Genomic DNA, 17319 nt, shown 5'->3' on the forward strand with positions numbered 1-17319 from the left:
GAGAGAGAGAGAGAGAGAGAGAGAGAGAGAGAGAGAGAGAGAGAGAGAGAGAGATAGAGAGAGGAAGAGAGAGGCAGAGACAGAGAGGAAGCTGGGATGTAGCTCAGGGTGAAGAGGAGAGTTCAATCTCCAGTGCTGAAATAAATATGTACACACACATATACATACCTACCTACATACAAATAAATACATATGAACTCTTATCCTCCAATACTTCAAAATGTGTCCTTATTTGGAACAGTTGTGGATGTAATTAATTAAGTTAAGATGCAGTCACACTACAGCAGTGTGAGCCCTAATCCAATATACCCTGTCTTTATTCAAAGGCAAGGACTTAAGGAAGGAGACACATAGCAAGTGATGATGAATGACCTTGTGATGATGAAGACAGATTAGAATGATACAGCTTCAAGGCAAGGTGTTTGGAGATTGCCAGCTACCATCAGAAGCTAGAAAGAGGCCAGGAAAGAAATCCAACTCACACCCTACCAGGATTCAGCGAGAGTGTGGCCTTGTCGGTACAGACTTCAGGACTGTGAAAGAGCAAACTTCTTTTGCTTTGAGCCACTTTGTTTGCAGTCCTTTGTTATGACAGCACTAGGAAACTAATTTGGGGAGTAGAGAATAAAAGTCATTTCAGCTAGTCATAGAGCCCATCTACATTGCTGGCAAGTGTTTCTAGGGATCCATTCCAATATGACTCATTTCTCTGACTTTAACCCGTGGCATTGGGCCTCAAACAGTAAATTCACTTTATCCTTGAATGGGAATTTCTTGAAGATGTTAAACAGTGAAGAACATTTACAAAATGAAAATCAGGCTACTGTGACAACTATAAAAGGGCATCCTTTCAAAAATGGAGTCTATCTGAAATCCTGAATTATTATGCCAATGTGGTAATTTGCAAGCTATGGAATATCAGTTTCTATTATATATTGAAAAAAAAGTTCACATTTTCTGAATTGGAAAACAATGCAGTGTGTTGGCTCATTGATCTAAATATAAAATCTAAGGCCCTGGTCCAAGCATATGACAGACAAGAACTTCATTAATGAATGCTGGAATTCTTGGTGGTTTTCCTGTAATATTTTATTATTTCAATGCATGAATCTTGGTTTGGTGCCTGCGTAGTGTTTTAATGACAGTGTAAATAGTCAAGATTTCAAAAATATTCTTGGGTTTCTCTACAACATAAAAATCTCTTAAGTCTCCTATTCAGGAGAGTTTAAATTACTTTAATGCTATTACTGTAATCGTCACTAGCAGAACAACATTGTTATAACAGGAAGACATCATTGCAGAAAGCTAATTCACTTAATCTGTGCAAAACTAAATTATCTTTTTGTTCTTCCTCTTAATTGATGCATATTTCAATTTCTTCAAACATTAATTTTGGATATTCTTTTTCGAAATATTTTACAGAAATTTGTGACTAGATAGATTCTCTCATATTTAGACAGAATTTTCCCCCTATCATAAAGAAACACCTTTTCAGGAGTTTTATGCCTCAATCTCTAATGTCAGAGAAAAATAAAACATTGAGACACTTATACGCAAATGTACAATTTACAATTTTAGTAAATGTGCTGCCAAAGCGAGCATTATGCAAATGTACATATAGATATCAAACCTCAGTGACCAATAGGAAAAGATAAACCTCTCAGAAAGAATTCACCCCTACACTATGCCAGAGTCTCAACTATGCCAGTCTCTCAACATTATTCACTTCTTTTTTTGTTTGTTTATTTTTGTTTTGGGAATCGAACTTGGGACCTTGCACTTGTGAGGCAGGCAGTGGCACCACTAAGCTAAATCCCTAGCCCAAAGGTTTTTTAAGTACATTTTTTAAAGTACATTTTTTTCCCCTGGTACTGGTGGATCAAACTCAGTACCTTGCACTTGCTGGGCAGGCATGGTGCCACTGAGCTAAATCCCTGGCCCCATTATTCAGTTCTATAGTTGTGAAACTTTTTTTATTTTTTTTGGTACAGGGGATTGAACTTGGGTTCTTGTGCTTGCGAGGCAGGTATTCACTTCCATAGAATGTACTGTGATTCTCTGTAACGTCATGAGTCAACTAAAGACACTTGACTGATATACGAGGTTATGTTTTAAAGAGGAAAACAGATTCTTTGAAAAATTAAGCAAGTGTCTATCAACCTGAAAGACAAACATTTTAGGTTACTTGTTTATGATTATTTGGTCAGCTCAGGTTTCAGCATGATATTGGGGAAGTTTGAAGTACGACTGTGGACTAATGAGAATATGTGTGGTCTCGTCAATTCCTGAAACATGTTGGAAGATTCTGCTATACTAGCAGATTGATGGTTGTAAGAGGAACATTGTATTCATTAACTTAGAGTACAAGTTATTTATAACAGCTTTATTCTTTGCACTCATAAAATCCTGAAGCGAGTGATTTTAAAGACCTGGTACTTTGTTAGGTCATAAATCCCAGCTTCTCTTTGTATATAGACAAAATGGAGTTGTTCTCGTTAGTAAATATTAATGTTAATCATGCAATATGGTGAGGGACCATTTATGAATATTTAACAGTTATGAAATAGTCACTGAGTACCTAATGTCTTCCAGGCAATGTAGCAATGTATCAGGCATTTCACTGCAACAGAATATATAAGATCACCTCTGAAATTTCCTGATAACCATGTGACTTATCAATGCCTCTTCCTGGTTAGATTCAGTTACAACCATTCTGTCCAGGAGAAGGATCTGAACTTGAACTCACCTAAAAATACGGTCAATATTATACAGCAAGAGCTGGATTTTGGCCTAGAATATAGCCACCAAGATTTTTTGCACCTTGATTTTCAGTCTGATCAATCAACCACAGCTGCTTTCATGTAGGTGAAGGAAACTTGAAAGAGGGATTGTTCAGCAAGGTTTGAGCTAGCACTAGAGAACCATTTAGCTTTATTTGGTGAACACTCACATTCTAAAGCTATGAACAAATCAGCTGTTTTGAGAAGAATGCCAGGCCCTAGACATTCTGAGCCATGCAGCTATCACAGAGAGAGACACCAAGAAATTACCAATGCAGAGTAAATGCACTGAACAAGTATGGCTCAGTCACTCCTGATTCCTTGCAAGTGATTTTGTTTTCAAGTTAATGTTCCTGGTAGTTGCAGAGTCCTGGATATGGAGTAGGCCATTTTCATTTTGTTTGAAATCCTTCTGTGGGCTCTGTATTGGCAGTAAGTTAGTGGGAGATCCTCTTATTGGTGTTAGTTTGATTTCAGGCAATGGGCATCACCGTCTGCTTCCTCATGAGCCGGTAATTCTGGTCATTGTGGAAAGGGGGCCTTCTGGAGTGCATCAAAGGCCCTGGGCAGTGAGACATTCTAGGCAACTCCTGGAGCTTTCTGGGTAGCGAGAGCCACTGAAGTGAGCCCTTGGACAATACAGAACAAGAAATGAAGTACATGCAAACTTTTTTTTCTAAGTGTGGCTTTGCTAATAGGCTGCATAGATTTCCATGTCCCCAGAGGCTGTGCAGCTGACACACTCCGATTATTACTGACATAACATGTTCAGTCCACTTAACTCTCTCTAGGGAAGGGGTTAGAGTCTTTACACTTAGTATCTAATTTCTTAATCAAATAATGCTGGGAAGTGCTGTTATTATTGACAAGCTCCCTTTTTCTGATGAGGAAACAGGTACAGAGAGTTTGAGAACCTGAGTCAAGGTCACATAGAAATGTATCGTGAGGATTTCAACTCCAATATTTTGACTCTGGAGTTACAATGTGAACTTGTGCTTTTTGACCTCAGAGTCCAGTAGTATAACAGCTTTAACAGAAATAATATAATGTAAAATAATATAACTAATATAATATAAACAATACAAAGATGCCAGCTGATTTCTTGTATTTTAGATAGTTTGCTTGGTGCCCATCCATGTTTTCCCCATTCCTGGAGCTGAGAAGCCCAAGGAAGCTCATTTGGGTGGATAATAATTTTAGAGTGCTTGGCAAGATTTGCCTCAGCATTGAGAAAAATGTCCTAAAGACATTTCTAGATCAAACCTGAGGAGGTTATGAACTATGGGGCATTTGCTTCCAAGAACGAAAGATTGAAAAGACGAAAAAGGAGATTAAAAGAAAGGAAGGCAAGGTTTTGAGAGGATGCACTTGAATAGTCTCCATTTATCCTTTCTGTTTATTGCAAGACCAGAAAGAGGCCTTTAAAAAAAAAAGATTACTATATATTAAGTTAAATAAAAGGGAAAAATAATATTTTTATGAAAGTACTTTGAATTTAACCTCATAGTAAACATTAATTTACTTGCTATTTATAGCTTAAAATTTAAAAAGAATTTTTTAATGCACACATAATGTGCTCCATTGCCAAAGATGCAGAGAAGCAAGAAGATGAATATTTCCCATGATCTTATAACCTTGAAATAATCATAGTTAACATTTTGGAGTGAAATTTTCAGTGCTTTTTTCTTTTTAAAAATATTATGCGTTTATTTGCCAAAACTAAGATAAATGTATACTTTGACATTTAAAACCCTATTCATGGCACATTATAAACTCTACATATCATTTACCATATGGGGTGTAGTCGCCAAACATCTTGAAAGAATAATAAGCAGAGTTATGACACCACCTCTTTATTCATGAGAGCTGAGCACAGTACAGTTCAGACATTCAAAAGTAGCAAATATTTTAAGAATTAACAAGTTTTCAACCAAATGAGTGGTGAACAGTACGTAAATCAAGAGAAAGCCAAAGTTAATGAAGTTAATGGAAGAACGAAAAGTTTCATAGGGAAGGTCCCAGAGTGAATGTGACTAGGAAAGTTTTGGGGGCTGTTATAGCAAGTGGCAACCACTATCTTACCTAAAGAGGATCATCCTCAGGTGACCAGCATATTTTTACACCTTCATTTTGGTGGCTGGAGCCCATAGAAAGTAGTGAGGCCCTGATCACCATGCGTTTTTAAGCCTGCTAGCATCCTCACTCATAAGAACTTTTGTATTACCTAATAGTAAATAGTCCAGAAAGATAATATTTTAAGTATAGAAATTCTCTTGTATCCCCTGAGATTCACCTCAATACAGCGAAATATTGTTGATAATTTCTCTGTGTAAGTGTCAGAAGGAAAATGAGTTCACTGCCCCCCCCAAGTTTAAGGGAAAGGGCCTTGTGCTGCTGTTTACCAGGCAGCCTTAAAATAATGAGGAGAGTCATGTAGAGGTGCAAGATCCCAACAATGAATTGTGCATGGAAATGATGTTCCCTGGAAATGTCTGCTTCTTTCATCTTGGAGAGGCCAGAGAAATTTCATACGTTCACATTCAGAGTCTATCTTAAGAGTTGGCAAGTAAGAACTTGTTTTCCCAAAAGTCTTTTCTATACTTTTCTTTTTTGTTTTTACTCTATTCTTGGAGGAGAACTTCTAAATCCTAAATGCCTGTTCATATTTGGTTGCTGTATAATGTGTTGAGTGCATTTGTTTATTTTTGCCAATGGGAGAGATTTTAGAGATAGATGTGAGTATAACCAGGAGATGGGGGCTGGTGGATGGATTGAGAGCCTTGATACTTCTCTGATCAACATGAAGACCTGATGGAACACGTGAAGACTTGGGGAGGAAATGTTTTCTAGGGGAAATGAGCACTTTAGAAGAAGTTTGATGGTAGGGACAGGGTTAGGCCTGATGAAGTAACATTTTCTTGAATCTCACGAACAAAGTATTACTTGTTTTCCTCTTGTATGGAAGTACATGACATAAAACTCAACAAGTAGTGAAGCTGCTCTTGCCAATTGGTTACATTTTTCCTGCATATGAAACAATGAAAAATGAGGCTGCCTTTTTTTGGTAGGATCTGTAGTTTTTAAATACGGAAACAAGGATTTACTTTCCCTTTTAGGAGACTGGAGAAATTGCTCTCAACTTTCAGGACTAAACAAGTTTGTGTGTGTGTGTGTGTGTGTGTGTGTTTCTCAAAGGTTGGAAGTAACCTGTGGAGAACCAGAATTTATGAATGTTCCATTCTACGGCTGAATATACTTGAACAGGGACTGTAAGAGAAAATTCTTGGGTTGGTGTTAAAATGGCATGAAATATAACTTTCTTAGGCAGACTGTTATTTGACAAACTGCTATAAGTTTATAAATCCTGCTAGTATTTTGTTAAAAGAAAGGCTGTTTGTCACTGCATTTTGGGGGCAGGGGAAATGGCTTGAATTGGATCTATTTTGTCTCATTATTTTGCTTTTATTTTATTTGGACTGTGCATTTGTTTTGTTATTGCTCTGCTCTGTCAGAGAGGATTATTATCCTCACAAGGAAGTAAGCGGGTGGGAAGTGTTGCATTTCAGTTGCTCTAAGTCCTCATGTATTTTTTTCACTTTTCTTCTTGCCTGGGGTCTGGGAGTATGCTCCTTGGACAGAGGTATGTTGTGCTATATTTTTGCAGATGGAAGCTTCAGGTTAGCTGTGAGCTACTAGGAAGGTTTGAAATCACCATGTCCTGAGTGGGCCCATGAAGGGCTTCGGAATTTGCTGAAGGAAAACAGATTTAAATTGGAGATTGTGTTGATGAGAGTGCTAATCATAATTTCCTCAGAAAATCTATTCATTTCATTATTTGTTCCCTCATGCTTTGGAGACATTGGTCTTAACTCAAAGTTCATGCAGAACTGTGCTGCAGTCAAGTGAGTAGGGAGTCCAGGAAAAAACTCTGTTTTAGAAATTGGATAACTGAGGTAGAAAGCATGACAATGTTGTTCATGTGAATACTTATCTGAAGATATTACTATTTGATTTTTAAAAGATTTTTTTCCCTATTTCTCAGAAAAGTTAGATTTTGAGTTAATACCTTTTTGTGCAGCCTTGTGTCTAGGATTATTTTCTTTTGTCACTCTTTATATATATGCTTAGTTTTATTGAAAAGAAATGATGTAATGTTATTTCTTGCTATTTATAATGCACTTGTCAGGGTTCTGAGTATCTCTCCATATTCTATTAGTCAATCATAGAGCACACACCGAAGTTCAGTAATAGCTGATGATTATTTACTTGGCTATATTTCAAAGCAATAACATTGAGTGCTTCAATTTCTTAATTTTTCCTAAAATAATTCTAAGAATATAGAGTGATAGTGGAGAATGAGAACCACCTACGTCATCTGGCCTCACTCCTTACTTCTGAAGGTGAGAATGCTAGGGTTGAAAGGGGCTTTAAATTAAGTGACAGTACTAACTTAGGGTAGAAAGAAAGAAAAAGAAAAAAATCTTTCTAATGTCAACATGCATTGCAAACTTCTAAGGTGGGGGAATTTTTAATTTTGGGGAAATATAATAAGCTATGTTTCCCAATAACTAGATCAAGAAATTCATTTTTGACAGAAAAAATAGAAAGGCAGAAAAATTAGGGATGTTGTGCTGCAAGAATGAAAGCCTTCTCTCTCTCTCTCTCTCTCTCTCTCTCTCTATATATATATATATATATATAAAATGTATGCATCTGAACGATGGACCTATTTTTACCGTTTCTCACTTGATAAGCCCTGCTCAAAGTATGATTATTGTGTCAGTTCCAAAGAATGTTTTTCTAGAGGTACTATTTTATGTAAAACTAAATTTATTCACTTATTAAAAAAAGGTACATCCAAAGCAAACATTCTTTAAGTTTCAGTCCAAATTAACCAGCCCAAACATAGTTCATTAGACTTCGCTTATTCTCCTCTCAGAAGCACGCTAGAGCCCTGAGGATGGAGATTTACAATGGCCACCCTGACCTGTATTCCCAGCATTTAAATTGTGATTGGTACAAAGTAGATACTCAATAGTTATTTTTACTGAATAAAGTAACTTCATGTATTTTATCAACTAGTTATTTTTTAATTGGTTAGGTAATCCAGATGTGCATTTTAAAGTTTGAACATTAAGAACAAAAACATGATGATAAGTTGTGTTTACCCTGTCTCAAGACTTCCAAGCTCCTCCACAGTTTGCCACAGGAGCAACAACTGCACCTTTTCTACGATAGCCTTCTAGGGTTCATATGCATATTTGAGCATATAAACAGATGTACAGATAGATATTCATACGTATGTGCACATTTATATAATACAATCAGCCTTGCATATCTTCAGATATTGTATCCAGTGATTCAACTAGTCTTAGATATGAAATATTTTAAAAAAGAAAATCCATACTGAGTATGTATGGACTTTTTGTCATTATCCACTAAATACTATAGTCTAACAGCTATTCACTTAGCATTTATAATATATTAAGTAATATAAATTAGGTATTATAAGTAATCTAGAGGTGATTTGAAGTATGCAAAAAGATGTATGTAGGTTCATATAAGGGAATGAGTACCCATGGATTTAGTATCTGAGGGTGTCTAGGAACCAAACCCCCATGAACACCAAGAAATAGATATATAAAGAAATACATACATACTCATAGATAGTCTTTTTTTCACACATGTAAAAGCATACTATATTAATTGTTCTGCTTTTTCACTTAACTATTTTACGATTATATTTTGAGAATTGCCTTTTGCTGAATGAAAATTAAATCTCACTGACATTTTGCTTTTCACTTCTTTGTGTTTGACCATCTTTTCGTATGTTGATAAGCCATTCATGATTTTTTCTATGAACTGCTTCTGTAAGTTCTTTGTTATTTTTTTTATTGGTTTAATGGTCTTTTTATGACTGATTTCTAAGAGGCCTTTATAAATTAAGGAAATGAGTATATTGTCATGTTGTGAAACATTTTTACCAGTTGATCTTTTTTTTTTTTTTACTTTATATGGTATTATACTTTTTTGTGCAGAGAACAAAACAAAATGAAACTTTAAAAAATGTAGTCCACTGCACTAATCCTTTTGGAATTTGGGTTTTATGTATTATTAAGAGAAGCCTTCTCATCTCCCAAAAGAAATAAATTCTCCTACTTTTCTTTTAATAATTTCGTGATTGTATTTTATATATTCAAATATTTTATTTCCCTGTAATTTATTTCAGAAAGGTAGCTTTATTTAATGTTTTCCAGATGGCTAGTGAGTTGAAAAAAGAAAGACTGATGCCTTTCCTATTTGAAATCCCATTTGTTTTGTATTTGAACTTTTATGAGTTTAAGTGTTGACTTAAAGCATTAAATTTATTTTTATGGAAAATTACGAACTTATCAAAATAGATAAGAAAAGAAAATGAAACCCCAGTGTTTCCATCACTTAGTTCTAGAACTTTTAACATAACCAATCTTGTCTTTTCTTGACATTAGTTTGAAGAAATCATAACCATCATATCATTTTTGGAAGTTCTAGTATGTATCTGTGGTGGTTTGTGGTACCCAAGAGGTGAACCCTGAGATAAAGGTTTTAATGAAAACCATTTATTTGGAAATACATGTCAGCAAGTGGGAATATGAGGGAGGAAAGCGAAGGAAATCAATAAAGGGAACATCAAAAAGCATGTTCCTGCCAAATTTAGTTTAATCCTGCTGGAGAACTCTTGGAGGCAGCAGAGAAGATGTGCTCTAGTATGTATGCTACTGAACTCGAATATACATTCGCTAACCCCCAAAGTGGTAGGCTGAGTGCTTCTGGTTGGTGGGAGTGGAATGGATAGCTATATGAATTCATCAACTCTTCAAGTCTACTCTTGGGGCTTTGGAAAACACAGAAAGCCTCAAGGAAAGAGACACAGATGCTGGGAATTGGAAATTGGACAGGTATCCAAGGATATTTGAACACAGAGCTGAGAGTCTGCTACCATCTCCTTTAAAAAGGCAAAACCACAGTACCATTATCACGTGTAAATATAACCAAATTCCTCAATAATATCAAATAGTGTTCAGATTTCCATGATTTCTTGATATATTGCCTTTGCTTTTGCTTTTTATTGCTTATGTTAATTCAAGTACAATTCATATATTATAGTTGATGACATATTTTAAATTTCTTTTAATTATAGTTTACCTCTTTTTAATAAAGGTATTTTTAAGCACGTTTTTCTTCAACAATAAAGTAATAGTAAAAATAACTCAAAATTTCAGCTGTACAGCTTGGAAACAGCAAGGATGTTGTTAAAAATTTTCTTGCTTAATTGCTCCCCCCAAAAGAAAAATTAATCTCTACAATGGAAAATGAAAAGTCTTCCATAATTTTGAAATACTAAAACTAGTGATTACAAGGGGAAAAATATTAAATAATATAATTTTGTTTCTCTTTTTCATATCTTTCCATTATTTGGTGTTCTGTGATCTTGGGGATGAGTATGAATGCATGGAAAAAATCAGATTTATTAATAACAATTTCAACCTAATTCATTTAATCATTTTCTAAGAACTAAAATGCATTTGTACATTTTCTTCAGTATAATTATGAATAGGAATAATTGCTTAGGTGACAATGCACATTATTTTACAGTGGCACCTTGGTTCATTAATGCTTTTGTTTGAAAATAATTTGGTTCATAAACCAAAGCATCTGGCAAAAAAAAATTTTTTTTGTTTGTGAACTCTGCATCTGGTGATGAACTTGACCTTGGCCATCTTTCCCCTATAAACATGAAAGTGGCCATCTTTTCCAGAATTATGGAACAAATTAAATTTGTGAAACAAGGTACCACTGTGTATAGCTTGTGTTTATAGTAGTATTTTATTTTTTAATTAGTATACATATTGATATGTAAATTTATAAACTGAAGATGTAGCAATGCTCAAAATATGCTACATTAAAATATAATTGTTTTCAGAAAATGTGACAATGATCCACAGAGTTGGAGAAAATATTTGCAAAGACATATCTGATAAAGGAGTGTAATTCAAAATCTCAAAATTGAGTAAATGAACAAGTTGATTAATAAATAGGCAAAATTTCTGAACAGATATCTTCACCAAGGGTTATGGAAAATGTCAAACATCACTTAACATAAGTGAAATGCAAATTAAAATAACAGTGAGATACCCCTACATACCTACTAGAATGGCCCAAATCCGAAGCACTGACAACATTAAATACTGAACCCAGATATGGGGCAACAGGAACTCCCATTCATTGCTGGAAGGAATGTAAAATGGTACTATCAATTTGGAAGACAGTTTGGTAGTTTCATAACAAAACTAAACATGCCATTACTTTAAGATCCAGAAGTTGTACTCCTTGGTATTTATGCAAATGGTTTGAAACATTTCCACACAAAAAGCTATATACTAACATTTATAGCAACTTCATTCAAAATTGCCAAAACTTGAAAGCAGGGAAAATGTCTCTTAGTAGGTAAATGGATAAACTGTGTTATATTGGGGCAATGGGATATCAGTCAGTGCTAAAAAGAAATGAGCTATTGAGCCAAGAACAGAAACAGAAGAACCTTAAATATATATTACCAGAAGAAATCAAACCAAAACAGTAGCACCCAAGGCAAGGCTTTATTGTGGGAAAGAGTTTCCCGGCTATCTTGAACAATTGAGAGAGAGAGGGACTAACTGGGCGAGGTTTATAAAGGGCTGGGGGGCAGGAGAGCATCATGGCATTTTGAGTACCAGACCTCCCTGTGGCCATTTTGTCTAACAATTACTAGGTGAAAGAAGTCAAGCAGAAAAGGCCACAAACTGTGTGATGTTCTGGAAAAGATGAAACTCTAGAGATATTAAAAAGATGAGGGCTGTCAGGGGCTAATGGGAGGAGAGGTGCAGAGGAATAGCACAGAGGATTTTTAACACAGTGAAACTATTCTACTGCTATGGTACTCTGATGGTAACTACAGGTCAGTACATGTTTGTCAAAACTATTGAAAATACAGCACCGAAAGTGATCACTGATGCGAACTATGGACTTTGGGCAATGAGGATCATAGATTATAACATACGTTCCACCCTGTGGGGATGTTCACAGTGGGTGAGACTATATGTGTATGTTTGTGGGGGGAATCGAGGGATGTGTAGGAACTTTGTTGTTTCTGCTCAATTTTCTGGGAATCTAAAACTGCTCTAAAAACTAGGATCTATTGAAAAATATAGTCACTGAGATTTGCTTTAGTTTGAATACTGTGCTTACATCATCAGTGCCAATATTTTTTAATGAAAAAAATCATTGGTATCTGACAGGCAGGTGGTATTTAATAAAAATTTGATGAATATTATATTTCATAATAGAATATGTCAGCAATCCAATCTGTTCTTCAGGAAATTCAGTGTGAAATTGGAGGACCTAGTTTCTGAAATAAAACTACCAGAGATCCATATATAAGCTCACTTGTAAAATAACTAGATGTAGCCACCTGACCAGAAGTGGATCTGGTTGCTTTACTTTGCTCAATGAGCATTTTATAGGAATAAGATCATGTTACTGCCATGATTTTAATTCTCTATTTGAATACATTCTGAACACCTGAGCACAATCCAGAAAATATAATTCCTTTCTCCGATGCTCCCCTGTTTTCTGCATCTTCTCGGAACCACTGACCTGCTTTCTATTACTGTGGTGACTGCATTTTCCAGGATATTATGTACTCTTTTTTGTCTAACTTACATCTTGCATCATTTCAATTCCATTTGTGTGTTGTTATAATATAGAAATACTTGTCATGTAGAGGTACAAGATCCCAACAATGAATGTGACTGTACTGTATCCCTAAAATGTACCAATAAACTCAATTAAAGCTGAAAAAAAAGAAATAGAATGGATAGTTAATAATTTTATTTTTATTACTTTTAAGTTTTCACAAGATTTTTTATGGAAATGATCATGTCATCTCTACATAGTTACATAGTTTTTCCTTTTTCTTTCCATTCTGTAGAACTTTTATTTAGTTTTCTTTTCTCTTTCAATTTCTTCATATGGAAGAAGAAGTAATTGATTCAGTAATTGATTGTTTTTTAATACAAATATTTTAATGCTATAAAGTGTTTGAAACAGCTTTTTGTTGCTAGGAAAAAATGTCTGACATGTACAGCTTAAAGAAGAGAGGAGGTTTATTTTGGATCACAATTTCCGAGGTTCAGTCCATGCTTGTTTGCCTCCAAGGCAGAAACATCATAGTGGAAGAGAGTGCTGGTAAAAGGCTGCTTAATTCATGACGGCTGGAAGTAGAGCTGGTTGGAAGGACTCTGAGAAAGGCAGAGTCTCCAAGGTTATATTTCCACGAGTCACTTTGTATAATGAGGCCCCACGCTTTAATAACCTATTGAGCAATGAACTCAATGAGCTAGTCACTGATGTTACCTCTTACAATCCGATCACCTCTCCAGAAGTCTCTTCATCCAGTCAAACTGGCAATCATATAACTTGGAATTTTTCTGTAAGGAGAATTTGTCTCATCTTCCCCATCTATTTATGGTTCATCTTTTATTTTTATCAGTTTATACTCATCTATCATCTTGGGTTATAACTTAATAGGGTGCTATCTACTTTGTTGTTCAAATTGTCCCAGTTTTGGTATTGAATCTTTTTCATGTTTGCTCCTGTTCCTTTGATATATTGCTTTTCTTTTGTTTTCTTAGCACTTGTTAAGTATGCAGGTTTTAGTTTTTATGAATGTATATACTTGTCAATCTGTTTGGGCTGCAATAATAAGGATATCTTAGATTGGATGACTTAAACAACCAAGATTTATTTCTCACAGTTCTGAAGTTTGCGGAATCCAAGATTAAGGAACTGGAAGACTTACTGTGTGATGAGGACCCACTTCCCGGTTCATGGACATCATCTTCCTGGTTCATGGTGAAAGGGGTAAGGAAACTCTCCTAATTCTCTTTCATAAGGAATTAGTCCTATTCTTAAGGGCTCTACTCTCATGTCCAAAGGCCCATCTTCTAATCACCTTGGGTGTTAGGATTTCATCATAAGAATTTTGCGTGGACATAGCATTTAGCCTGTGGAAACACTCACGTAGCCATCACTCTCTTTAGGAAATAAAAGATTTCCATTACTCCACAAGACTTCTTAAAGTTTCTTCCTATAAAACTTCCCCTCCCCCTGATAGATAACTATTATTTTAATCTTTGTCAATATAGATTAATTTTGATTGATTGCTCTCGAGCTTCATGTAATAGCCACTCTTATGTGTTTCTGAGATCTTTTGTATTGTGTGAATTGATCAGTTGTTCTTTTTCATTGCCAAATGGCATTTAGTTATTTGGGTATTGGCTGTGTTCATTCATTGTCCTTTATTTTAAAAGTAATTTTATTGGAGCTGGGTGTGGTGGCGCATGCCTATAATCCCAGCACTCGGGAGGCTGAGGCAGGAGGATTTCTGTGAGTTCGAGACCAGCCTGGGCTACATAGTGAGTTCCAGGACAGTCTCAACTACATAGTGAGACCCTGTCTAAAAAAAAAAAAAAAAAAGTAATTTTATTGGTACACTTTTGATATACATAATGATTACATTTATCATAGGGAATTTGTACCTACACATAATATTTTGATTCTTCTTTTTTTTCACATTCACTGTCCTTTTGATGAATGTTTGAGTCTTTCTAAATGTTTCGACTATAATTAAGTCATTTTAAATTGCTTTGAGGACTTTTGTTTTCTTCTCTTTTGAGTAAATAGTTGGGGCTGATAGAGTAAATTTATATCAAATGTTCCCCAAACTATTTGTTATGTCTTAAACATCTTGCAGCAATGCCTGAGAATTATAGATGTTCTACATATTGTCCAATATTATATCTGTAGTCTTGATTTTAGGCATTCTATTGAGTGCAAAGTATATGTTAATGACTAAAGTTTCAAATACATTTTCATTTGCTTATTTTTTATTTGTGAATCTTTTGTGAAATGCTTGTCCAAATATATTTTCTATTTTTAATTGGACTGTTTGGAGATTTTTGTTGGTATTTATTTACAGGAGATTTACAAGTTTTTTTTTGGCCAGAGATATCTAGTGTAAATATTTTCTCCTGTATTGCCAATTGCTTTTTTATCTTTGGATAGTTTTGATGAGCATATTTTAATGTTTGATTTCAATTAATTTATCAAGTTGTTTTATGTTTTATGCTCTTTTTATCTCTTGGATTCAATCCTAAAATTGGAAAGTATTATTCGTTATTTTCATCCAGAAACTTTATAATTATAGCTGCTAAATTAGATATATAAGACACTTAAAATTAATTTTTTATGAGGTAAACAGGGATTAATATTTATTTTTCATATATACATATATTTTTATCTCTGCTTTACAAAATATTTTCCTTTCCAATTTACTTGCCCTGGCTACTTTATTGGTTATATAAATTGACTCATGTATGAGTTTGTTTCTGAATTACCTATTCCATGTCATGGAATGATTTATCTTTTGTACCTTGACTCTCTACCTTTATAGTAAATTTTGAAATTAGTAAGTACTGTAAGTCATCCATCTTTTTTTTTTTTCAAGGTAACTTTTGCTACTCAGACTCTTTTACATTTTTATCAAAATTTTAGGATCAACTTGTCAATTTCTACAGAAAATACTTGCTAGTATTGTGATTGTGAATAAATTAAGAATTCAAACCAATGTGGGGAGAATTAACATGTGAACAGCATAAGTCTTTTGATCCATGGACACAGTGTATCTCTTCATTTATTTAGATCTTTAGATCTCACAGGAACATGTAATAGTTTTCAACATATAGATCTGAGTTATTTGCTTTAAGGTGTCCCAAAATGTTTAGAGGTATTATAAAGGGAATTTTTCATTGCTGTTCAGATCTGGGGATCACACTCAGGATCTTGTGCTAAAGAGGCCAGCATGGCACCACTGAGCTAAATCACTGGCCTAGTGAAGGGAATTATTTTAAAAATTTATTTTCTAATTAAGTTTTTGCTACTACATAGAAATATAACTGAATTTTAAATGATTTTTTTTTTAATTTTATGACTGTGCCAAATTCAATGATGACTTCTTCTTATAATTTGTGTAGATTTCTTAGGGTTTTCTAAACAAGTCTTTTTAAAAGCAATCTACTTTTTTTTCTCATTGAGTTTATTGGTATATTTTATTTTACTTTTTTCTCATTGAGTTTATTCGTACATTTTAGGTATACAGTACAGTTACATTCATCATTGGGATCTTGTACCTTTACATGACAGGTCTTGGTTCTCATTTTTTCCCCTTATCCCTGCCCTCCCTTCACCTCTCCTCCCTTCCCTACTTACAAATACTTTGTTTCCAGTTTTTCTTATTTTTTTCTTTTCCCTGTCTCCTTTCCCCTACCCTTCCCACTTCCCCTACACCTTTAGCCCTTTTCTTCCTATTTCACATTGTCCATTATACCATTAGGATCTTATGTACAATTATAGTTTTTCACACCAGAGAAACTATTCAGTATTTACACACGTGACTTATTTATTTCACTTGAGTATATCCTCAATATGCATCCATTTTCCTATGAATGACTCTAATTTCTCATTCTTTATGTCTGGTTTCTTTTTAATCATAAATATGTTGTGAATTTTGACAAATTAGCCTCTGCATCTAGTAAGTTGACTATTTTGTTTCTCCCTTTTGTTCTATTAATATAGAGATTTATAGATTCACTTTTAAATTTGAAGCCTGAGATAAACACCACATAGTCATGCTCTACTAATCTTTTTATATTGTGGAGATCAACTTGTCAATATTTTGTAAAGAATTTTTGGATCTATGTTGATGAGAGATACTAGTCTATGATTTTCTTTTTATCATACTTATGTCAAATTATGGCATCAGGATTCTATTATCCTTACAAAAAAGAATAAAGATCTAGTCCCACCTGTTTTAATTACTATTTTGTTGCTGAAAAAAAATACCCAACACCCCAAGTTAAAGGAGAAAAGGTTTATTTCAGCTCACGGTTTGTATAGCTTTCAATTTATAGTTGTCTGGTTCCAAGGCGGGTGACATGGTAGAGGACCATCACAGAGGAGAAACTGTTCATGTTGGGCAGACAGCAAAGTGGTTAAGTAGCAAAGAAGCAGCAAGCAGAAATGACAACAGCAGTCCTCTTCCTGTCCCTTATATTCTATTCAGGCTACATGCCCTTAGTTCAGGTTGCACTTATATTCGGGCTGGGCTTCTGATTATCCACCCCAAGAACTTTGCCAAACGAAGCAGTGGATGAATTTATCACACATATTCTTGATCCCGGCATCATATACTTCATCCCAGAATCACACATATAAATCTAGCATCACACACTCTAGGTCCAGCCACCTCTGAAAAGCTCCACGTGTGACTGCATGAGGTTTGGTGGGAACATTTAGATATAAAATATAACATCTCCTATACTTTTTAAATGATTTTATAAGATTCATTAGGTCTTTCTGATGCTCATTTTGCTTTTCCAAAGTTTGAGAAAGAAATTTAAAT

At 34.7% G+C, this 17319-nt stretch overlaps 1 protein-coding gene across 1 annotated transcript in view; it reads left to right on the plus strand.

The window, feature by feature from the left end:
• Ipcef1 (interaction protein for cytohesin exchange factors 1) overlaps window positions 1-17319 on the plus strand; it is a 164532-nt gene that overhangs the window by 5019 nt on the left and 142194 nt on the right. The window contains exon 2 of the mRNA XM_010628875.2: window positions 13615-13721. Within this exon, the coding sequence (XP_010627177.2) occupies window positions 13688-13721 (34 nt within the window). The 5' untranslated portion in view covers window positions 13615-13687. The remainder of the gene's footprint in view (window positions 1-13614; window positions 13722-17319) is intronic.

The sequence above is a fragment of the Fukomys damarensis genome, unplaced genomic scaffold, assembly GCF_012274545.1.
Source record: "Fukomys damarensis isolate Sample0158 unplaced genomic scaffold, DMR_v1.0_HiC HiC_scaffold_14, whole genome shotgun sequence".
NCBI classification, from domain to species: domain Eukaryota; kingdom Metazoa; phylum Chordata; class Mammalia; order Rodentia; family Bathyergidae; genus Fukomys; species Fukomys damarensis.